Genomic DNA, 25,658 nt, shown 5'->3' on the forward strand with positions numbered 1-25,658 from the left:
CAGGCTGGTCTTGAACTTCTGAGCTCAGGCAATCTGCCCACTTCGATCTCCCAAAGTGGTAAGATTACAGGCATGAGCCACCATGCCGGGCCTGGGTTGATATTTTAAATATAATTTTTCAAAGTTTTTGTATGAATAGTGATGTAAGGAAAATATCTTTAGGTATCTTAATTCCACTACCAAATAAGTACAAGTAATTTTCTTCTCACATTCTAGTTAACTATTAATCATTTGTCCTTTTATGTGGCCTTTGGTACATATTTCTAGGATGTAATAAAGCTAGATTAAGAAAATAGCTAGGTGTGACTAACGGGTCCAAAATCTGTTGAGCTAAGAAAGTTCAAACTCTGAAATAATGAATCTAAAATAGGGTTAACAGTGTTTGAATCAGCCAACCAAGGTCTACGTGACAGAGCTTTTATCCTACAATGGAACATTCTGGAGGAGTATCACACAGCAATGCCCTTCTGCAGAGAAAGCTTCTTCCCATCAGTGCCTCCCCCAGTTCCCCATACCCTCCCAGCCACTCATTTCCCACAAGTACACTCAGAGTAACAAGAACTGCAGAATTTTTTTGTCATGAATACCCTATCAAAACTGGGATGCGTACAGTATCTTTGAAGGAAGGTAAAAGAACCAAAAAAAAAAAAAAAAAAAAGGCAAAGTATGGATTATAAACAACAAAGGCAAGGCTTGAAGTTTGTAGAGGGTGCAAGGGGGGAGAAGGGAAGTGGGACACAGTGCAAGAAAATGGGAAAGCTTCCCAGCAGAACTCTCAAACTGCCAAATCCCAAACCACACAGCCTATTCAGTTCCAAATGCATCTGTTATAGCATTCAAGTTCAAAGTATACAAGTATAACAGAGTGCATAAGTATAACAAGGAAGACAAACGAGATAAAAAGCTAAACAAAAGTGGGGCCAATATTAAGCAGCCATTTAACTCTGAGAGAATAAATCAAAAGTAGCTGCTTTTCGAATTCCAAATAGTTCAAAATTCCAGAGTTACTGGAGAAGTATCCGGGGAAGAGGAGGACCTTTAAGGGAAAATGTTATGAAAAAATGGGTCTGGGGATCTTTAACTCTGTGGGATTAAGGATGTGAAGACTATAAATACTTTTATTTGTAATCCAAAGCAGAGCTTCAAACCTTGCAAAGAAAACTGTAAATCTATTAAACTACCTCACTGCTTTTTGTGGAATATTTTTAACAAATAGTAAAAGATATAGAAACGTGAAATGAAATAATAATGTACCACACCAAAAAAACGGATGGGAAAGAGAGAAAGACACACTAAATAATGTGCTATGTCTAATGAATCTGCAGCACATTTGTTTTAAAAGTTCCAAGTATTTAAGGCAAGGATCCAGGGTAAGGCTAAGGATCTATAGAAGAGAACTAGGGAAGAGAAACACAGATATCTCATTTAAACTTCAAGGCAACAACAACACATCTCTTCTCAAACTATGTCAAAGAGAAAATACTCCAAAGATTTCTAGAATTATGAAGGAAATCAAATTCTCCCACCCCTTGTAAATCAGTTCCAGGATTTCCTCTAGGGGGTTATGCAACACAAGGCTTGGAGCCACATTTGGAGAATTGAACTCATCTTTAAAAAAAAAATCTCAATTTCTACAGTGAAACTATTTTATTTTACTTGAATGTGGGGCTGCATGTATGAAGAATGAACATCACTGCCCCAATGTACTGGTACTGTAGTTGTATACATCTTGAATGACCTGCGAAAATCTTACTTTTGCTTAGTATTAATACAAGTGATACATAACTATACTAAAGTTATAACAAACACTTTATTTTTATATTAGCTACCACTTATAGAGCAGCTACTAAATGTCAGCCTCTATACTTAGAACTTGATGCGTGCTAGTTTCTCATTCACTTCTCAGCACAGCTCTAGGAGGCAGATTATTTTATAGATAGGGAAAATAAGGCTGAGAAGGTAAGTGATTTAACAAGGACGCGCAGACCTGAAATGGCGATGTGAGAATCTGAAATCAGATCCTTTTGATATCAAAGGCTGTGCTTTATCTGCTCTGCTATATGTAATATTCTGATTCCGTAATATGTCAAATAACAGTTGATTAATGCAATCAGCTTTAGTATCTCTGATGGGCTTTACTTACCACCAAGTGAAGAAAAGCACCTTATAAAGAGCAACTCTAGAAATGGAATCTCATATCTGAGGATCATTATAACCCAGCAAATTGTACCGGGTTACAAACTTGGTGCCTTAAATAGGGCCAGAGTCTAACCAAACAAAAAGTGATTAGCAAAATAAACCATAACAACCGCATATGGGAAAAATCCGTACTATAGAGGCTTATTTTCTCCATTTGGAAGATTTCATTTTACTAGACAAAGTGTATGAGATCACAAGCATTGCTGTTTGCAAAATTAACAATATAAACAGGAAAGTGTTAACAGCTCAAATTAAATATAGGGAAAGCAATCCTAACATCCTAATGTAGCTAATTTTGTTTTCCCTACGTTTACTCTATTCACCAAACATTTGTTCAACTGCATGTTGAACCGTTATGTTTTTAGGCTGTAAGATCTTTCACGACGAAAGCGTCCAAGTAAAAGAAGTGTTTCATTTGCCTGCATAGACTCTGGTCAGTAAGCTCTCCATCATACTTCTTATGAACAGCGTCATCACTGTCATAACTAGGGGTTTAATAGCATCTCTTAATTGAAAAGGCCTGTTTTTTATTTTACCAAATTAACATAACTTTCTTCTTTAACTGAAAACTTACACAAGCGAGTGATCTTTTCTTTCTGTTACATGGAATTTTGCATAAAAAATTTTTCCAAGTACACTCTACACATTTTTTAGAAAGGCATGATAGTTTCCTATAGCCCTGATTCAGTTTTTAAAATTGCTGTTTAAATGTGAAATCTCACACAATGACAATTCGTATTTTTTCAGGCACTAAACTTTCTTCTGTTATTAAATGTAAACTTAGCTGAAACATACGTAACTCCAGTATCAGTAAAGAATCAGAGATTTTCAAATAAGACTAAAGGAAAACATTCAAACATAATGTTATTGTATACTGAAAATACTTATATGTGTCAGAAAGTAAATTCCTTTCTCCCTTAATCAAACACTTAAGAATCGGGCTACAATTTATCCACTTCACTACAATTTTGTTCAATTATTACAAATTTTAATTTGTTAAGTTTTCCAAGCAACATTAGTAATATTATTTCTGATTTATGAGTCACTAAGACAAATGGCTAATACATAGAGTATTTGCATTATTAAAATTAAAAGTTTTCAGAGATCAATTAATAGTGCTATAAATGAGTCATTTAAAATGAACTCCCAGTCCCTGTCTTTTCCTCCGCTTTCCAGAGGAACTATTTCTGAACTGTCCCAGTGAAAGTATTTTTGCCTGTGTTGAGCTTTGAGAAGGCTGTATTTTTAGAACACCAATATTACACTATCACCCATAGGGTAGGCATAAAAAAACACTGCTTTCTGCTGGTGAAACTTAGTGACCCCGTCCCTTGGAGTTGGCACATTCAACTGTCAGCTGCCTACCAAGGGACAACCCACAGTCGTGAAGTGTACCAGTAAGTGCTCCACATTCCCACTGGGGCCTTCTGTCTTCCTACGAGTGTTCTCTGACCGGGCTGTGCGCTGCCCAGTGAAACAAAGGACCGAAGATTTTCTCAAAAATGTTTAAAAATGTGGCCCATGTAACGCGGACACTCCACACTCACGGAAGTGGGCAGAAGGGGGAGGGGGGAAAAGAGGAAAGAAAAGCTGCTTCAGCCCCGGCGTGGAGCAGCTGCTGTTCCTTACCCAGACGGGACAGTCGTGGACCACCAGCTTGACATTCCCAAACGCGCTGGCCTGATACTCGGTGAACACTGGACGCGCCACCGTGCTGGCCGCGTTCAGCAACAAGCTGCTCTCGTCCCCCGAGACCAGAGGGCTCCTCCCCAGGTAAGTGCGGATGAGCCCCGACGGCCGGTTGTCCTGGTGGAACGCGTCCCCCTCGTTCCCCAGCGCCACGATGTGGATGGACCTGCACGGACAGAGAGGGGCGAGGGGAGAAGCGCAGCACGGTCAGCGCGCGGGTCCCCTCGGAACAGGAAGTGCGGGGACGGCGCGGCCGGGATGGGCACCAGCCCCCGTCCCTGGGCGCACGGCACGCGCTGGAGACAGACAATGGCAGGACGGCGGCGCGTACGTACATGATCTCAGCTCCAAGGGCAGGGCGGCGACTCGGGGAGAAGCAGCGGCTTACGGCCTCGCGGGGCCCCCGGGCGGCGAGTCCACCCGCAATCCGCTCATCCCCGGCCGCGTCCCTCTCGCGCGCCTCCACCGCGGCGGGGCCGACAGAGCGGGGCCGGGCCGCGCCAGCCAGCGAGCGAGCCGGACACCGGGGCGGGCTAGCGGGCGGGGGGCGAGCTGCTGCCACTCAGAGACCGCCCGGGAACATCGCCGGGCGCGGGGCCGCCGCGCAGCCCCCAGTGGACGCAGCTGCCCGCAGTCCCCGCTCCGCCGCGCCGCCTCGGCTGGCAGCTGTCGCCTCCCGCTGCTGCCGCTGCTCCTCCTCTAGGCGGAGAAGGGGGGTCAGGGAGATCGGGGCCTCCGCCCCCTCTCGGCGGACCGGGCGCAGCACGTGCCGGCCCCGGGGGTCGGGCGGACACGGGGAACGCGCTCCCCGCCGAGGCCCCGGAGCTCCCGCGGCGGTGGCCGGACACAAAGGAGTGGCCCGCGCGGGGCGCCGCGGAATCTAAATTAATAAATACGACGCCCCAGCCCGGGAGCTCCCGACCGCCAATCCGCCTGCAGCAAGTTTGTTCAACTCGCAAGGCCGTAACCGGAGCCAGGAAGGGGGGTGGGGCGACGGGGCCCCCGCTCACTCCGGGCTGGAAAAAGGAGTAGGGAAGCCAGGGATTCCAGCGCGAGTGCCGCCCCAGCAACCCGATGTCCCCCCTTTTGGCTTTGACCGAAAGTGCTTTACCACGACTGCCGCTTTGTCATTTGTCAACATGCGCTACAGCTGTTTCCTAAAATCATACTTGTGAGAAAAAATAAAGGCAACATTCATGCCGCTGCAGAAAGGGTTCTTTGTTCGCACACCAATTAATTTGCTAATGTCGCCTTGGGGGGATTATTTACTATTTCGAGCTATATTTAGCGTATTTTAGCGAAAACTTCAGGATTTTAAATGCTGGGATTTTTAGTGTGATCGTTTTTAAAGGAAGTTATGTATGGGGGTTTAATGTGTTGGTGAGTTAAATGCTAGTTCACTTGGAGATTTTTCTGTACACATTATGGACACATATTTAATAATAGCTCCGCAGACCAACTGAAAACATAATCATGTAAATGCAAAGATACTTTAGATTCTTTCATAATAATGCACTGAAGTAAAGGCTATGAATATCCCTAGCGTGCTTCAAACTACCTCAATACAAACGAACACTGGGATCCACTTACTAACACCAAAATGGGCCAGGGATTACTCTGGGGTTAGACTCCTCTATACACTATTAAAATTCTAACCAGTACCTTACTCCGTGTTAAAGAGAGTTCTTGCTTATCCTTTTATCTATTTATTTTTCCCTTCTGTAAAATTGGACTGTTTCTTTTCTCAACTGAGCTATTTTGAGGGTATAAAAGAGAGGGTATTGAGTAGGGTAGTAAAAAACTAGGGTAACAGCTTTTTATTATGGGCCCTTACTGCTCGGTTGAAAGTAGTTTAGTAGTTTCTCGTGCTCAGAGAAGATAGAATAGGAGACATTCTTTATGTGGTCACTAATTTTTTTAAATCTGATTTCCCTTTGCATTTTCTATGATTTCTCTTTTAGTCTCTAGAACCTAAACCATCCTTAAAAATTTCAGCATTCAGGGTCACTTTTTCTCTTGGGTTAATGGAAAATATATGTTCTCATCAGTCTCTTCCAGAAACCCATAAGTCAAAAACAAAGACACTAGAAGGGATGAATGGATAAAGAAAATGTGGTATACACATGTAATGGACGATTAGCCTTTAAAAACGCAGAAAATTCCTTCATAAACTACAACATGGATGAACCTTGAGGACCTTGTGCTAAGTGGAATCAGCCAGTTGCAAATCACAAAAAGTGATTCCATTTATAGGAGGTATCTAAAGTAGTCAAACTCTTAGAAACAGAAAGTAGAATAATGGTTGCCAGGGGCTGGGGAGAGGGGAAAAGGGGTCGTCGTTCAACAGGTATAGTGTTTCAGGTTTGCAGGAAGAAAAAGTTATAGATATCTGTTGCATGAGGTGCATCTGTAGTTCATACTATACTGAACTATAGGACTGAACACTAGAACATTATTAACTAAACACTAGAACATGTACTGAACACTAGAACGTGATTAAGGGGGTAAATATTGTTATATTTTATGGCAATATAAAAATATTAATACAAAAATGAAACAAAAAAAGACACCAAAGTTGCTGACAACTGGGAAGTGTCAGAAAGGGAGAAAGTATTCACTTTTTCCTTAGTTACTGAATATGTGAGCCAAGCCTGTGCTGGGTAGGCATGGGAGATCCCAAGATACATAAGACTTGGTCATTGACCTTAAGAAGCTAAGGCAATTTGTTACCAGAAAGGGGTCCCAATCCCGACTCCAAAAGAGAGTTCTTGGACCTCCAGTGAGGAATTCAGGGAGTCCATAAAGTGAAAGCAAGGTGATTAAGAAAATAAAGGAACAAAATAATGGCTACTCCGTAGGCAGAGCAGTGTCATAGGCTGCTCAGCTGAGTATACTTTATAGTTATTTCTTGATTATATGCTAAACAAGGGGTGGATTATTCATGAGTTTTTCTGGAAAGGGTGGGCAATTCCCAGAACTGAGAGTTCCTCCGCTTTTTAGACCATATAGGGTAACTTCCTGACGTTGCCATGACATTTGTAAACTGTCATTGTGCTGGTGGAGTGTCTTTTAGCATGCTAGCATATTATAATTAGCATATAATGAGCAGTGAGGTTGACCAGAGGTCCCTGTCACCACCATCTTGGTTTTGGTGGGTTTTGGCCGGCTTTTTTACCGCATTCTATTTTATCAGCAAGGTCTTTGTGACCTGTATCTTCTGCTGACCTTCTATCTCATCCTGTGGCTAAGAATGCCTAACCTCCTAGGAATGCAGCCCAGTAGGTTTCAGCCTTGGTGTACCCAGCCCCTACTCAAGATGGAGTTGCTCTGGTTCAAACGCCTCTGACATATTAATTAGTTTGTGAATATTAGCACACTTAATCCTTTTGAAAACATTCTAGTTCCTTAAGTGATTAGGCAGTCAGTAAAAGAGATAGGTACAAAGTAAAAGATAAGTTCAGTGAATGTTAGGAAGAGATCTGTGCTTTCTATGTCAGAAGTTCATAAAGGAAGTAAACATTGTCTTAGGTCTTAAAAGATTAAGAGTTTGTTAGCGTTGGAGGAAGAGGAGGTTAGAAGGGAAGGAGTATTTGAAAGAACTGGACAGACATCACATGCAAAGGTATAAAGAAATGGAAGATCATGGCTCGTCCTAGGAACAGCAAGAGATGAAGTTAGAGCTAGCATGAAGATTTCTATATTAAAGCAGGCAGAAAAAAGAGTGGTGGAGGCTTCCCAAGAGATTTCTGGAGTCATACCTGGTGATACTCAAGCTACAAATTGAGTATCTGGTACAAAGCCTGGCTACATACTCACCAAACCTGTTTTCTCTTCCAAGACAGCTAAATGACATTTCTCAAATTTTGTGCATATAGGTAGGGCCACATGATTAGTTCTCATCAACGGAATAGGATCCCTGCTGAGCAGTAGAGAAGTGTGTCTCTCCATTCTCTTTTATCTTCCTGTCTCAACCACATGAAGTCAGGTCAACCTTCAAGCCAGGTGTTTGAAGCGATTGGGACTGCAGTGTGGAACCAGTCCTTGAATGACTAGTTAGAGCAGAGCTTCCTCACAGCATGCATTGTACTGTGATTTGAGTGATAAATAGATCTTCAGTGAGTTGAGCCAGACATTTTGAGGTCAATTATTACAGCAGCAAGTGTTATTTATCTTGGCTAAAAGAATATCACAGATGGTCCATTTCCTGGTATCTTAAAGATCTTTTCATAATTTTCTTATGATCACTTTTTTAAAGTTATTTCCCTTTTATTTCAAATTTTTACTTGTTTTATGTATTTGTAGTTTCTCTCATTAGCACATTTAAAAAATTTTATTTTACCAGTGTTAACAGAACAGATATCACATGTCCTCCAACCTCAAGGTCACTGGGGAACACACAGGAAGGGCTTCCAACCCAAACAATATTTTTTTCCTATTTTAGTGGCTGAAATGCCACCATTTCATATTTACTCTATTAGATGTTCTTATCCCTAAATAAGATGTAGCATAAGGTACAGTGAGGACATGTAAAGTAATTGGGTGGGCTATTACTAGTCCCCAAATTGTGAATATTCATATACCGGTTTTTGAAAAACGTGTTGGTTCCTTAACAACTGGAGAGGAAGTAAGCATTGGTGAGGTCAGGCCTAGAGATCTAGGCTTGGCAGAAGATTTTTTCCAACTATGTTTCAAGGAAAACTAGGTTTCCATAGAAGAATCTTCAAATCAGCTTGAGGAGGTGGCAGAAAAAGAGTAAGCAGTGAGATCTGAACTCTGACACTGCATCTTAAAGTCCATCAGGGCGGTCTTATTGCTATCTTTATAAAAAAAAAAGTTTCATATTCATTTTCATTAAAAAGATGAGTTTTCCAAGGTTAAAAACCAGCACAATTTGTAAGACCACTTATCTAGAGCCTGAGTCTTCAAGGTGGGGTACAGAAGATGATCCCTGAAATTCCAGAATAAACTTCGAATCACACCCATTGTTTTTCTACCAAAAAAAAAAAGGGGGGGGGGGAGGAGAAAAAAATTAAGCTTTACTACTAGTTAATGTCAGGATTGTTGCTGGTACCCCAGGCTGACCAGTAAGTGGGCAGACACAAGGAGTGTTGGGGGCACGGCAGTAATAGGATGCACAGTGAGGGGTAGCGGGAGGGCTGTCTGTTCACGTTCAACATACTGCCACAGGTTGCAGTTTCTGTTTCTAAGGGGACTTATGAATGATATTTAAGTAAACTACTGTTACAGCAGGAGCCAAGGAAGACAGTGTTAAAAATGCAAGAAGAAGCAAAAACACCCAGCCAAGCTGATGTTTCTGACACTCTTTGGGAGCCACATTGCAAGGTAAAAACCAACGACTAATCAGATTTGCCAAGAAGTTGACCATAATAATGGATGATGAAAAACACTGTTTTAAGTATGAATTTACAGCCATTCTTGGTAACATTGATTTCACCCTAAGTGCATATTATAGTTAATAGATAATGATATTCTAAACTGATTACAGTTAGCTAGGAACTTAAAAACTAAACATCGAAGTATTGAAGGCAAACTCAATAAAGTTTCTAGCACGTTTAAGTAGTGTGCTATATACAAGTCAATACTTTCAAGAAAAGTCACCAAGAATAAATGCTACAAAGTCTCTTCTGAGCTTTCTTAAAAATGAAAGTCAAAAAGCAGCACACTCTTGGGGAAATAGTTTTCTTCTTGCCAAGATAAAAATATCTAAAATAATACATAGAACACAAATGGAAAAAAACAACTGCATTCCTTTGTTAGCAAATACCTTGAGAATCTTCACATGAAGTTTTGCTAAACATCCAGTCATAAGTATCTGAACAAGTTAAACAATGTGGGAAGTTTACTATAAGGTTAAACTGAAAGCACAGATGTTTTTAATATGTTCCACTTTATGGTATTTGAGAAATTCTGTTTCAGTTCAGTATTTACTACATTGTGTTCCAACAAATGAAATACGTTTTGAAATAACTTTTTTTGTGATCCACTAAAGAAAAGCTGTAGTAGAGAAGACATATTTTCTCTTCTACATCTTTTAACAATACTGTAAACAATAATTGACTGTTTAAAAATAAAAACTGTGTTTAATGCAAAACTTCTTTACATGTAACCACTGATGGATTAGTTGTTTTGACTAAACATTAAAAAAAAAATAGAAAAGAAGAATTCCAAGCTAACATTACAATGAGAGCAACCACATGAAATTCATTCACAGCATATCTCCTATGCAATTTATTCTAACAAAGAAGCTGGAGCCAGAATACACAACACTGTAAGAGGTTATACAAGTAGTTAATTTTGTAGAAACAAGAATTTTATAGCAGCTTGAAAAAGTTTTTGTTGTGCAATACAACACACATAAAGAAAAGTGCAGAAAAGCTATGCGCATGATTTAATAAATAATTATAAAATAAACATTCCTAAAATCTCTCAGGTCAAAAGTGAGAGCAGTCTCAGTGCTCACGCAAAGGCGTGTGCTTGTGTGTGTGCACGCACGGCGCCCCTCTTCAGCTACAGCCCTCTTCTTCTTTCCCTCAGAGATTATAATAAGCCTGGCTTTTGTAATGATTATTCATTTTTCGTTAGACTTTTACTACCTCTATGTGCATTCCTAAACAGATATTTTGGTTTTGCTTCCTTTTGAACGCTTTCTAAGTGGGATCATACTGTATGTATTTGTGCCTTGATTCTTTTATTCATCATCATTTGTAAGATTAAATGGTGTTGATGTAGCTGTGGTTTGTTTTTCTCCTTTTCATTGCTGAATAGCATCCAATGCAAATATATGCCACCATTTATTTATCCATCCCATTGTAGATAGACTCATGGGCTATTTCCAGTTTCTGCCTATTATAAACAAAGCTGCTAGGATCACTTTTGCTTCAAAATATAGTATATTTGTGGGTGTGCTAGGTCACATGGCATGTGTATGTCCAGGGTTCTACACATAATTTTGTTTTTTAAGACATGGGGTTTCACTTTGTTGACCAGGCTAGACTCAACTGATTCTCCCACCTCAGCCTCCCAAGTAGCTGGGACTACAGGTGCATGCCACCATGCCCAGCTCCATAATTCTTGATACACTTAAGTATACTTACCACATACCAGGCATTACATTAAGTGCTTTGCAAATATTGACTCATTTAATTCTCACAGCCACCTTATGGAGTAGGTTCTGTTATTATCCTAATTTACTGGAGAGAAAATGGGGCACAAGAGGTTAAGAAACTTGGCCACATGAAAAAAAGAGGCAAAAGAAACTTGTGGATCACCTGTGGTCAGGTGATCGAAACCAGCCTGGCCAACGTGTTGAAACCCCATCTCTACTAAAATTACAAAAATTAGTTGGGCATGGTGGTGGGAGCCTGTAGTCCCAGCTACTTGGGAGGCTGAGGCAAGTAATCCCAGCTACCCAAGTAGGGAGCAGAGGAGCTGGGATTCCAATTCAGACAATTGGCCCCAGGGTCTGTGCCCTTACCCAGTGTTTGAAACTGCCTCCTTCATCATGTAATGTTTGTGATTGAAAACAAGGCAGGTAACCTATAAAAACTCTTCCATATTATAGAATTTTCTAACTCCCTAAGCGTTTTCCAAATATAATTTCAATCAGTTCTGAAACTATGTGTTAAACATGTAAAAACGTATTACACTTTTGATTAGTTTCAGAAACAGATGAGTAACATTTTGCAAGCAGGAAATATATTCATCAAATATCAACTAAAACCTTTGCATAATGGGACTGAAAAAGGAGAATCATGAAGCAGTTCTTCATTGATAAATTCCACAGATCTTTTTAAGTTCTTTTCAGAGAGCCTTTAAATAAACTGAACATAAAACCAGATAACTGTATTGCTGTGTCATAAAATGTAAACCAAGATTTTAAAATGAGACATATTCAATTGTCCTTCTCCCTGTAAAGCTTTATTCACAATAACTTTTGAGAGGAAAATTTCATAATGTATGTGTCATTATCAAATAATGTATGACAATTAATACATTAAACTACGATTGACTTGATCTGTATCTCATCTATTAAAAATTTTCTGTTTGTGTTGTATTGCATTCATAGTAATATATGCACGTAATTTATAGCCCTTGGGAGTGCGCTCACATTTTTTTCTGATGGGGTGCTCAGTCAAAAAAGTTCGGAGACTCCTGGCTGGTGCTTTGGGCTGTGCTCTGGAGTACAAGCTTAGAGACACCACAGTGAAGCTGGGCCTGCCAGGATGCAGAACACAGCACTGGGGCTGGCTACTGTGGTAAGGGAGGCTGCGAGACAGGAAGTAAAGGAGAGATAGGGAAAAGCAACACAGATAAACTGCAGACCCGTTTGCCTAGAAATCAGCTCCGCAAAAAATGTATTTGTATTGTTTTAACTAATCTAATGAGAGATAAAGTGTGCAAATTTACACAAAATTTATAAAATTCAAGATTAGCTTTTTTAAAAAAACAACAACAACAAGAGTTTGCATGTACTTCATGACAGTAACCTAAGCAAAGTAATTCACCAAGACCAATGACCACTGAGTCAGTCTTCAGCAAAGTTGACTTTACTTATTTTATTCCCTGGGTCATTCTTCCCAGAGAAGGAGCCTACAGTCTTCTTCTAAATTGTTGATTTCTTTTAAATTGCAAGGCTGTAAGCTCAGTTGTGTTTGGAGAAGTCAAAGTGAGAATCTAGAACAAGCTTGTCCAACCTGCGGCCTCAGGGCCGCACGTGGCCCAGGATGGCTTTGAATGTGGCCCAACACAAATTTTTAAACTTTCTTAAAACATTATGAGATTTTTTTTTTAAGTTCATCAGCTATCATTAGTGTTAGTGTATTTTATGTGTGGCCCAAGACAATTCTTCTTCTTCCAGTGTGGCCCAGGGAAGCCCTGATCTAGAATGTTATGTACGTGTGAAATCCAGCTATCCTAAACTCTTTCAGAAAATGTCGATGTTTGTTTCTTTGTTTGAACTTCGGTTATCTACCCACCTCTATCATTGTGCTCAGTGATGTTTTTAAAACAACTGTTTGGTTTTACAGTTAAAATATTACTTACAAATAGCAGAACATACGTTTCTTTGAATCAGAGCCTCCTTTTTCTACTAGCGTTTTTCAAAGGGTTGAACGCCAAAGAAATCTGGTAATCTGGCCTTTAATATGCCTGCTCTGTTATTTAGCTCTTGAAAAGGGATAAGACTCTTTTAGGCCAGGCACAGTGGCTCACTCCTATAATCCCAGCACTTTGGGAAGCCGAGGTGGGAGGATCAACAGGAGTTCAAGACCAGCCTGGCCAACAAGGTGAAACCCTGCCTCTACTGAAAATACAAAAATTAGACGGGCGTGGTGGCGGGAGTCTGTAGTCCCACTAACTTGGGAGGCTGAGGCAGGAGAATCGCTTGAACTCGGGAGGCAGAGGTGGCAGTGAGCTGAGATCGCACCACTGAACTGAAGCCTGGGTGACAGAGCGAGACTCCATCTCAAAAAAAAAAAACAAAACCTCTTTTAAATTATAAAATACCACCCCCAGGGATGTATATAAATAAATATAAGTATTGTTATCAAGCACCATTGATTGTGTATTATGTAGTTATGCATAATTTTTTTCAAGTTTTCCATTTGTAGTCATACAGAAATACAGTATGTTAGAGTTAAGTGGTATAATACTTTGCTGGTATGTCTTCTTTTCAATGAACTCTAATATGTTAAAAAATAGATTTTGTTCAGTATTGCTATAATTTGGCTCATGTTTTAACTGTACTAAAAGCCTTCCCCATCTCCTGCACTCCCTTGCTTGCTGTGTTGTTTACTTGCATCTCTGCTATGGCCATCCATTGGTACTATCCCAGCTGGCACAGTTTACAAACATGCTTTGAAATGTTCTCCTTTTTTATTCAGAAGCTGTCACAGATCATTTCCCCTGACTTCGTCTGCCCTCACACAATACATTTGGTCCTCATTTTTCTCAACTTGTTTATAACTTTTCACTTCTCACTCTATAATCCTGTCTGCAGTTAAAAATTTGATTTTACAGTTAATAGTAATTAAAATTTTCTTAGAGATTTTTCTTTGAGAAAAGTCCTGCTAATGCCATTATATATTAGGTTGGCAGTTCTACCCCTCATGAATAGTCCTTTTGGCATTCTAATAGATCACCTAGCTGAAACATTTAACAATTTTGGCTTATCTTACAGACATTTTTTCACTTTTTTTTTTCCTGCTCATTTATTCTTTCCTGAGATTCCCTTGGACACATTCTTACTTATTTTGATCTTCATGTTCCTTTTTTTTTTTTTTTTTAAATGCTGTCTCTCAAGTAGAATCAGATATTCCTCTTTAGATCTCCTTAAATATTTAAAATATTAAGCTGGGACTTCAGTAATATCTCTGATTGATAGTCTCTCCTCTTTTACCTTCAAATTAAAACATATGGACTCGTGTAATCATTACTATCTTTCCAGTTACACTACTAGTTTCTTTCCCCTGGCTATATTTAGCCAGATCCAAACCCCCTGCCCCGTCAGTAACTGTCACAACTCCGACAAGGCCCATTCTGTTTGTGCTAATGAAGGAGTGTTTTCAATGTTCATCTTCAACATGTTCTTGTGTTACCAGCTCCCTCCAGTTCTAGGACCTGGGTAGGACAAGGGCACTCTCCAACTACATTAAAAGGCATTTAGACCTTTCTCAGTGATGTAATAAGTATGGATAGCCAAGCAAAGGTCCTTCTGGACTAATCTCAGTGGCAAGCAGAGCTTTTCAAACTTCTCCACTAAGTTAGAGATACCTGAGCAGAGCCTCCACTATTCTCATCCCTAAACTCTCATTCAGGCTGCAATGTAAATAGTGCAGTGCAGGCCCTGATTTCTTCAAAGTCTTCCCAGAGTTTTTTTGCCTTTGAGTCATAGTGTATCCTTATTGATTTAATATAAAAATAAGGATTACTTAACCACTGGGTAAAATTAAGGGATGTGCCATGTTTAGACTGACTTTTCTTTTATATACTTTGGTTTACCACCATAGAAATTGACAAATCATAAGAAGAACCTATTAAATTCTAAGGAGTCAGAAAATCCTTTTCTTCAGTAAAACATGGCAACAAATGACATTTTGTTGAACAAATTAGTGCACAATTCTTTTTGTAGGTGAACAGAAACAAAAGGATAATCAGTCATTGTTACTAGAATGTTTGTCATATTGGCAAAAATCTGTTTTTACTGATCAGTATGTCTAACTCTTCAGAATCATGGGAAAAGTCTATGAGTCTATCTATGAATAAAACGAATGAGACACTCAGAAATGTGCAGCCCTGGTATAACACAAGCAGCAGTGAAGTATAATGTAACACAAACAAAACAAAACAGACAAAAAAAAAAAAAGCAGAGTTTACTTTGCTTTGTTTTGTTTCAGCACAAGCATTTTATTTCTCACTAGCTGTAGCCTTGAAATGGAACAGTCTGTTACTAGGCCACCACCCACAAACAGCCACAAATTGTACACTATTAGTAACTCTCCATGCTAGACTCTAGAATTAGGAGACATTTTCAGCCAGTGCATTTTATTAACTCACTATGATCTAATATAAATTCCTCAGTCCTTTTGCATTAACTATGATTACAACAATGTTTTGCTAATGATCCCCATCATGATCTCAAAGATTTTTATTGCAGGAAGTGAAATTGATCTAAATAGAGTCACTATTCTAAACAACTGAGCTAGAAATGTCATGGGGAGAGGCCAGCTGGGCTGCTCAGGCTGGCCTCAGGATGACATTGCCTGTTAAGTCACATTGTCCAAGGCTCATTCTTCAGTTTTGCAAGTCCACAAACTTTATTTTGTCAAGGTGCCAAGGGTTGATCACACTCAGGGGACTAGGTTTGTCCCAATCCAAAGCACAAGAGGCCAGTGTGTAAACTAGAATACTTATTTGCTCATTTGTAATGGGACTCTCGACTATTAAAGGGGTAGAAACTTATAATAGGTAGCAAATACTGTCTTCCCTTATAGGAAAGTCTACATGGGAAGCGCATCATTATCATTATCTTTTCAGTTCAACAGACATTTTTTAAGCACCTGGATCAAAATGACCTGTACATTTTATCCCAAGGATGTTTTGTGTCTATAAACACTTTTATTAGAACTATACCAACACCGAGTTATCACAGAGAGATACTATTTCCAGAGTAAACTGCATTAAGCCAATTTATGCCTTGACCAATTTTCTAAAATTTTCTCTTCTGATTGGCAGGTTCAGCCATTTAGGAAAGACCGGTGACCTTTCTGCATTATGGCATTAACTACAAAGATCATCCAAGAGCCACAGTCACAAAGCCAGTCTCTGAATATGGTTCCTCAAAGAAATCTTACAACTGAACAGGTATGCAAATAATTCCATGTAATGCATATATGTGTTTTACTGTTAGATTCTCGTATCAAGCAGTGATGTAAAAACTTGGAATCTCCAGAGCTAGACCAATACTGCTCACTGCCCAGTATCAGGGTATTACTAAAATGAATTCTTGAAAATTTTATAGCCAGTTTAACCTAACTTGCCCTATTCCCTGATAGCCTTATTACAGGCCCAGCTGTAACTTATCTTGGCCATCTAGGTTTACCCATCTAGGTTTACCCATGCTTTGCTTCCTGTCGAGTCTTTCTAGTTCACCTTCTGGAATTCCAGTCTGGGTAGAGAGGGAGAACCAGTTAATTACTCTTTCATCCTCCTGAAGCACTTCTGTTCTTCTGAGATTCAAGGAAGACATTTACTATACTCCCGTCTTTCTCTCCTGTTGCTGTCATTTAGCAACCTCCCAGTCAACCACCTAACCTCATTCCCCTCAACACACACATTGTTCATTAAATGCTCAGTATCTAGCCTCTGACTTTCTCTCGACCCCAGATATGTCCATGGTCCTCTATGATCTCAATGGCCTCATGAACTCCTTTTCAATATCTCAGCCTCTTTTTCCATGATGACCTTCACCTCCCTTCCACTTTATACCTCCTTACCATGGCCAGACCCTAGATAATGTCACTGCCTGCAACAGCTCCACATCTAAAACAACACATTCAGTTATCCAACAACTTGGACAAGCAGCTTTCTACCCTGTTTCCATCATCCAGTTGCTCCCCGCTTTTGCTCTCCTGGGACCTGCTAACTCTTGATCCTCCTGCTTTCTTCCTCTCTGCTAGTCCTCTTCTGTCTTTGTTTTCTTCCCCATCCAACTGAGATTTCATGCTGCATCTCTTGTCTCTGTTCTCATAGCTCCTTTCTATTGTTTTTCAGTCTAAAACCCCAACCCTGGATCAACCTTAGTGTGTGATTTTTCAATACCCATATCTGGGTTGTAAAATATTGCGGTAGAAAATCTCAAAATAGTGCATATTGATGGCACTATAAATTCATGGCCTCCAACTTCAATTGAGCATTTGGTATTGCCTGGCTCTCCAAAGTGGTTCAAGTCTTCTCACTTTCCCCTGTCTATAACTTTGATATCTCTTCCCTCAGTCTCATGTTTTCTGTCACAGAGAAAACGGAGGCATCAACTGGGGAACTTCCCTCAGCTTCCCACAATTAGCTAACAAATGTGCATGTAGCCACATCCGTCCTTTACTTTTTCCTCCAGTCAAAATGCAATAAGAATGCGTTATCTGATCTCAGGCTGATCCCTCTGATGGTGCTGTGGGTAGACCTTTTAACTTGGAGGGACTGCACGGCATCTATTTCCCTTTTCTTCTCCCCTGTCTTCAACTTTTATCTCTCTACTGCTCTTCACTGTTAGCGTTTAAACATATGCAAGTCTCTAGCTATTATTCTTTCTTCCCCATATGACTAGAAGCAACATTTTTTTTAAAGAAAAAAAGAGAAAGTATCTTTTAGTTCAGGGTTATTTAACTTTTTCACTTGTTATGACTTGTATAATGGTCTATAACATATTTTCTAGTGTTTAAAGCAAACTGGTTTTAAATGCTACAAAATTGCTCACCTGGAAAATTATTTACCACTTAGAATTCAAATATTTTATAAGTTCTTAATTGCTCAGTGTTGTTTTCTTCTTTAAACTTTTAAATTACAAAATATACAAAAGGTATAAAACATAAATGTATAGTTTAATGAATAACTATAAAACAAATACCCGCTTAACTGTCATTTAGATCAAGGAAATAACCCCATCCTATATGTCCCTTCTAAATTGATCTCACCCTTCTAGAGATAACCACCATCCTGAATTTTATTATAATGATTCCTCACGTTTTCTTTATGGGTTTAACCCTTTCTTTGTCCCTCCAGGCCCATTCCTCCCCTTCTCCATCCTGCTCCATCCACTGGGAAGCTAGCTTGTATATCAACAGATTCCTTTGGCCTCTGGCTTCTAGTTAGGTTTAGTCAATGCAGAGATCAGAGGGAGCAGAATGAGACAGGATATTTCCTTCCCCTGGCTCCGCCCCTGCAGAGTCTCCTGTGTCACCAACTGTATTAGTTGAGTTATCTGGAGTAATAGAACCAACATGATGTTTGTATATATATGTGTGTGTTGTGTGTGTTTGTAAATACAAACATATACATATATGTATATAATATGTGTACCCACACACATATGCACACATATACACACACATATCTATATATTGAGAGAGAGATATATATTTATTTTAAGGAATTGGCTCATGCAATTGTGGAGACTCAAATAAATCCACAATCTACAGGGTAGGCTGGCAGGCTGGAGACCTAGGGAAAAGTTGCAGTTTGAGTTCAAAGGCAGTCTGCTGGCTGAAATCCTTCTTGGTTGAGGGAGGACAATCTTTTTTCTATTAAGGCCTTCAAGTGATTTGATAAGTCCCATCCACATTACAGAGGATAATCTGCTTTATTCAAAGTCCAACAATTTAAATGTCAATCTCATCCAAAAAATACCTTCACAGAAGCAACCAAGTATATGGACCCCATGACCCAGCCGTATTAGTCTGTTCTCACACTGCTAATAAAGACATACCTGAGACTGCATAATTTATCAAGGAAAGAGGTTTAATGGACTCATGATCACGGCAGAAGGTGAAGGAGGAGCAAAGGCATGTCTTACATGGTGGCAGGCAAGAGAACGTGTGCAGGAGAATTGCCCTTTATAAAACCATCAGATCTCATAAGACTTATTCACTATCATGAGAACAGCATGGGAAAAACTCACCCCCATGATTCAGTTACCTCCCACTGGGTCTCTCTCATGACATGTGGGGATTATGGGAGCTGCAATTCAAGATGAAATTTTCGTGGGGACATAGCCAAATCATATCATTCCACCCCTGACACCTCCCAAATCTCATGTCCTCACATTTCAGCACCAATCATGCCTTCCCAACAGTTTCCCAAAGTCTTCACTCATTTTAGCATTAACTCAAAAGTCCACCAGTCCAAAGTCTCATCTGAGATAAGGCAAGTACCTTCCACCTAGGAGCCTGTAAAATCAAAAGCAAGTTAGTTACTTCCTAGATACAATGGGGGTACAGACATTGGGTAAATATACTATTCCAAATGGGAGAAATTGGCCAAAATGAAGGGACTACAGGCTCCATGCAAGTCCTAAATCCCGTGGGGCAGTCAAATCTTAAAACTCTAAAATCATCTCTTTTGACTCTATGTCTCACATGCAGGTCACACTGATGCAAGAGGTGGGCTCCCATGGCTCTGCCCATGTGGCTTTGCAGGGTATAACCTCCCCTCCTGGCTGCTTTCATGGGCTGGTATTGAGTGTCTGCGGCTTTTCCAGGTGCACAGTGCAAGCTGTCGGTGAATCTACCATTCTGGGGTTTGGAGGATGGCAGCCCTCTTCTCACACCTCCACTAGGCAGTGCCCCAGTGGGGACTCTGTGTGGGGGCTCCCCTGCCACATTTCCCTCTGCACTGCCCTAGCAGAGGTTCTCCATGAGTGCTCTGCCCCTGCAGTAAACTTTTGCCTGGACATCTAGGCATTTCCATACATCCTCTGAAATCTAGGTAGAGGTTCCCAAATCTCAATTCTTGTCTTCTGTGCACCTGCAGGCTCAGCACCACATGGAAGCTGCCAGGGGTTGGGGCTTTCACACTCTAAGCCACGGCCTGAGCTTTGGCCCCTTTTAGCCATGGCTAGAGCAGCTGGGATGCAGGGCACCAAGTCCCTAGGCTGCACACAGCAGGGGGGCCCTGGGCCTGGCCCAGGAAACCATTTTTCCCTTCTAGTCCTTGCGCCTGTGATGGGAGGGGATGCTGCAAGGTCTCTGATGTGCCCTAGAGGCATTTTGCCCATTGTCTTTGTTAATCACCAGATTAACATTTGACTCCTCCTTACTTATGCAATTTTCTGCAGCTGACTTGAATTTCTCCCCAGAAAATGACTTTTTCTTTTCTGTCACATTGTTAGACTGCAAATTTTTCAAACTCTTATACTCTGCTTCCTCTTGAACACTTTGCTGCTTAGAAATTTCTTTTGCCAGATACCCTAAATCATCTCTCTCAAGTTCAAAGTTCCACAGATCTCTAGGGCAGAGGCAAAATGCTGTCAGTCTCTGCATAGCAAGAGTGACCTTTACTCCAATTCCCAACAAGTTCCTCATCTCCATCTGAGACCACCTCAGCCTGAACTTTATTGTCCATGTTATTATCAGCATTTTGGTCAAAGCCATTCAACAAGTTTCTTGGAAGTTCTAAACTTCCCCACATCTTCCTGTCTTCTTCTGAGCCCTCCAAACTGTTTCAACCTCTGCTTGTTATTTTCATGTATCTTTACAGCAGCACCCTGTACTGGTACCAACTTATTGTACTAGTCTGTTCTTAGACTGCTAATAAAGACATACCTGAGACTGTGTAATGTATAAAGAAAAAGATGTTTAATGGACTCACAGTTTCACATGGCTGGGGAGGCCTCACAATCATGGCAGAAGGCAAGGAGGAGCAAAGGCATGTCTTACATGGCAGCAGACAAGAGAACATATGCAGGGGAACTGCCCTTTATAAAACCATCAGATCTCATGAGTCTCATTCACTATCATGAGAACAGCCCAGGAAAAACCTGCCCCCACGAGTCAATTACCTTCCACCAGGTCTCTCCCGTGACACATGGGGATTATGGGAGCTACAATTCAAGGTGAGATTTGGGTGGGGACATAGCCAAACCATATCACCAGCCAAGCTGACACATAAAATTAACCGTCACACCAAACAAAGGCCACATTTCTATTTTTTTTGAGATGGAGCCTCTGTTGTCCAGGCTGGAGTGCAGTGGTACGATCTCAGCTCTCTGCAACCTCTGCCTCCCGGGTTCAACCAATTCTCCTGCCTCAGCCTCCCAAGTAACTCAGACTACTGGAGTACATCACCACCATGCCCAGTTAATTTTTTTTTTTTTTTGTATTTTTAGTAGAGATGGGGTTTTGCCATGTTGGGCAGGCTGGTCTTGAACTCCTGACCTCAGGTGATCTGCCTGCCTCAGCCTCCCAAAGTGTTGGGATTACAGGCATGAGACACCACACCTGGCCCAATTAAAACTTTAATAGACCTTTTTAGAAATAGAGAATTCTGCCTTTTATTTTTAAAATACACACACACACACACTCACTCCTAATTTAGGGTCCTGAGAGCTTTGCATTTTTTACAAATCTTCTCCCTAACTAAAATGGCTTAAAGTAGCTAATATCTGGACCCCTTATTCAAGTATTTTGACATTACAACTATTATTTATTTGTTGTTGTTTGCTATTTGGGATTACAGGCATGAGCCACTGCGCTCAGCCCAAAAGGCCACGTTTTTTATGAGACTTACCTTTCCATGAACCTCTCTCAGGCCTAGGATTGGTTATGGCTCTGGCTGTTATGAGCCCGAGGGCATGCACCATTCCTTGCAGTTTTTCCTAAACTCCGCCCACACCTTTTATTAATCAGTCCTTAATTATTCAGCTTAAGTATGCCAATACACTTTCCAAGCATGCAATCCTAAATCATATAACTACCTGCTTTTGAATTTGATATAAATGGAGTCATGGTGTATATTTTCCTGTGTTGTGCTCCCTTTGTTCCGTGTTATTTATAGAAGCTTCATCCATATTGTTGTATATAACAGTTCTTTCATCTTTGTTGCTGTATGGAATTCTAATACATGAATATACCATGGTTTATGTATCCATTCTAGTGTTGATGACTATGTGTGTTGTTTCCTGATTTAAGCTATCATAAACAGTGCATCTGGGAACATTTTGATATATGCATCTATATACACATTTTTCTCTATGGTATATATGTAGGATTGGAATTACCACGTCATAAAATATACATATATTTAATTTTATGAGAGAATGCCAGACAATTTTCCAAAGTGGTAGCTTCAATTTACACTGCACCCATAGTACACAGTGATTCTGTTACTCTCTATCCTCACCAAAGTAACCATCCTGTTATTTTCACACTTTTGTATTTTTGCCAGTTCTGGTGGGCAGTGAGTCATCGTGATTTTCATTTGCATTTCCTTGACAACAATAAGATTGACTTTATTAGCCATTTTGGGTTTGTCTTTTTATGTGGTATCTGTTGAACTCTTGTCCATATTTTACATTGAGTGGTTTTTGTTCTAGATCTGAACAAATTCTTTCTGTATTCTAGATTTTAGTTTTTGTTAGCTATATCTGTTACTTATGGCTTCTCATTCTGTAGTTTATCTTTTAATTTCTTTGTTTTGCTGAACTGAAGTTCTTTAGTTTAATGAAATCAAATTTATCAATATTTTCCTTTATGAGTAGGACTTTTCTGTCTTGTTAAAGAAATTCTTCCCTACCCTGAGATCATAAAATTTTTTCTATATTATTTTTAGTAGCGTTATATTTTGCCTGTCACATGTAGGTATTTAATCTACCTGCAAATAATTTTTATACATAACACAAAACAGGAAAACAATTTTCTTTTTCTCCATATGGATATTCTATTGTTTGAATTTCATTTTTTGAAGAGTTTCCTTTCCCTATTGCTCTGCAGTGCCATCTACTTCATATGTTAAGTATCTGTGCTTTTCTATTCATCTACTTGGTTATCCTGTCAATACTATGCTGCCTTAATTGTTTCACCTTTGAAAAATATGTCTCGTCTTGGCCCTTTGCAATCTTACATAATTTTTTTTTTTTTTTCTTTTTGAGATGGACTCTCTCTCTGTTCCCTAGGCTGGAGTGCAGTGGCAGTGATCTCGGCTCACTGCCACCTCTGCCTCCCGGGTTCACGCCATTCTCCTGCCTCAGCCTCCTGAGTAGCTGAGACTACAGGCATGCACCACCACGCCCAGCTAATTTTTGTATTTTCAGTAGAGACAGGGTTTCACCATGTTGGCCAGGATGGTCTTGATCTCCTGACCTTGTGAACTGCCTGCCTTGGCCTCCCAAAGTGCTGGGATTATAGGTATTAGCCACCACACCTGGCCACAATCTTACATAAATTTTATAACCAGACTATCAAGTTACACAAAGGAAAGAAGTTAAGATTTTAATTGGGATTGTATTAAGTCTATGAATTAATATGGGATTCAGTTTTCCAATTTATAAACATAGTATGTATCTCTTCACTTATTTAAGTCTTGTTTAATATTTTTCAGTAATGTTTTATTCCTACATACTGGATATTTTTAGATGTTATTATAAAGTGAATATAAAGGGAATCATTTCCTGTTTCATCATCTACCTCTTTCTTATTGGTATATAAAAATACAGTTGATTTGTTGAAATTGATTTGCCTTCATAACTCTGCTAAGTCCCATTATTAATTCTAATAATTAAGACAAACTTCCTCAAAGTTTGTTAAAAATGATTCTCTCTTTCTTACATGCCATTCATTTCTCAACTCACTACAAACTATTTCCTCCTCCACCACTCCAGTCACACTGCTATTTCAAGGTCACCAACAGCCCTCAAATTGCCCAATCCGAAGGACATCCTTAGCTTTCTCAAGAGCTTACAGACCTTTCCCCCTTTTTGAAATGCCATCTTTTTTTCCTTCTATTGCAAAATGCTCTTGTTTTTTCAACTTCTCTGCTGCAGGATTACTTGTTCAGTCAGTCTCTTACATGTTGATGTTTCTTAGGGTTCTGTCCTAGACTCTTTTCTCTCCTCTTGCTATACATTGTTCCTCCTGGAGCCCTTTGATCTGCTCTCATGACTTCAGTGATTGCCCCTACATTGATGATTCTCAGATTTCAAATTCTCAGATCCCATATTACTCTCTTGAGCCTCGAGCCTGTATATCCAATTGCCTAGTCATCCCCAGTTGATCTTCCCCAGCAAGCTTAATAATAAAAATTCACTAACTTTATCTAAAATAATGTATCTATGCAAACTCAACATGTATAGAATTTAAATTACCCATGGCAAATGTAAAAGAAAAATAAAATAGAGATATAAAAAATTAGAGGAAAGGGATAAAATCATCATTTTCAGATGATACGATTGTATGCCTGGAAGTCCCAAGAGAATCAACAAGAAAACCAACTAAAACAAATTGAAAAATTAAGTAAATTGTCTGGGAACAAATGTATGCACGCATAATCTATATATGTAAACAACACCCACTTACAAACTTAATAGGAGAAAATATTTCACTGACAGTAATAACAAAAAGGATAAAGTCTCTTGGAATGCAACTAACTGGAAATGCATGAGATCTATATGAAGAAAACTTTAAACATTAATAAGAAAAGCAATTAAAAAAACAACATGGAAAAGGCTTTCCCTGTTTGCTCTAGTTACTATTAGGATAACAAATAAAATTATCCTAGAGTTTAGGGGCTTAAAACAGCCATTTCATTTTACTGACAAATTCCGTGGGTCAGAGGTTAGACAGAACACAATGGGAATGGCTTATATCTGCTCCATGATGTCTGGGGCCTCAGGTGGGAAAACTGAAATGACTTGCGGTGATTCAACATCCTCAAGGGGCCCAGTGACTCGAGGCTGGAATCATCCGGAGGCACCTTCACTTTCATGTCTGACAGGTGATGCTTGTTGTTGGCTAGGACTTCAGCTGGGGCTGATAACCAGTTGCCCTACACGTACCCTGCCCTTGCATTCCTCACGGCATAGAGGCCTCAGGGTAGTTGGACATCTTACATGGTGGCGCCAGGGTACAGAAGTGGTGGCGCCAGGGTACAGAAGTGGGTGTACCAGTGAACAAGGAGAAAATTACATCACTTTTTATAACCTAGTCTTAGAATTCACACAGTGTCACTTCAGTTGCATTCTACCGGTTACAACTCAGAGACAAGATGGCTTAGGTTAAAGGGGCAAGGACGTAGACCCCATTTCTTGATGAGAGGAGTGTCAAGGTCACATTGTGGGATGGGAAATACTGATGCAGCATCTTTGGAAAATGTAATCTGACATACATGTTCTTGGATGAAACAGCTTGCCATCATTTGAATCTCAATTCTTAATTAGTTAATATATAAATTTTATGTGAATGTCCCCATGCCCAACTTACATGTAATTGTTGTCCAATACTTCAGCATTCTTTTTTTTTAACTGTAAAACTTAGTCATTATTCTTGTTCTAAAGGTCCATGTCTGTTTGAACTAATCCATGTGTTAATCATTCTCTTTTCTTATCTTTCCTTCTCACATTTGTTCTTCCTCCAGGATTTCCTTGTTCCTAAAATTCCTCCTTTAGTAGTTCTTTCACAGCTAGGGCCTATTCATGGTAAATTCTTCTGATTTCTGTCTGAAAATAAGCTTTCATTTCACTTTTTTTCTTGAATGATAATTTAGCTGAC

General features: G+C 39.9%; 1 protein-coding gene across 1 annotated transcript in view; it reads right to left on the reverse strand.

Annotated features, from left to right (window-relative positions):
* The window catches only part of RHOBTB3 (Rho related BTB domain containing 3), a 63,586-nt gene extending 59,017 nt beyond the window's left edge, over window positions 1-4,569 (reverse strand). The window contains exons 1-2 of the mRNA XM_007978923.3: window positions 4,224-4,569; window positions 3,829-4,054 (exon numbers count right to left, since the gene is read on the reverse strand). Of these exons, the coding sequence (XP_007977114.1) occupies window positions 3,829-4,054; window positions 4,224-4,225 (228 nt within the window). The 5' untranslated portion in view covers window positions 4,226-4,569. The remainder of the gene's footprint in view (window positions 1-3,828; window positions 4,055-4,223) is intronic.
* Between the last annotated feature and the right edge of the window lie 21,089 nt (window positions 4,570-25,658).

This window comes from Chlorocebus sabaeus, chromosome 4, assembly GCF_047675955.1.
Source record: "Chlorocebus sabaeus isolate Y175 chromosome 4, mChlSab1.0.hap1, whole genome shotgun sequence".
NCBI classification, from domain to species: Eukaryota; Metazoa; Chordata; class Mammalia; order Primates; family Cercopithecidae; genus Chlorocebus; species Chlorocebus sabaeus.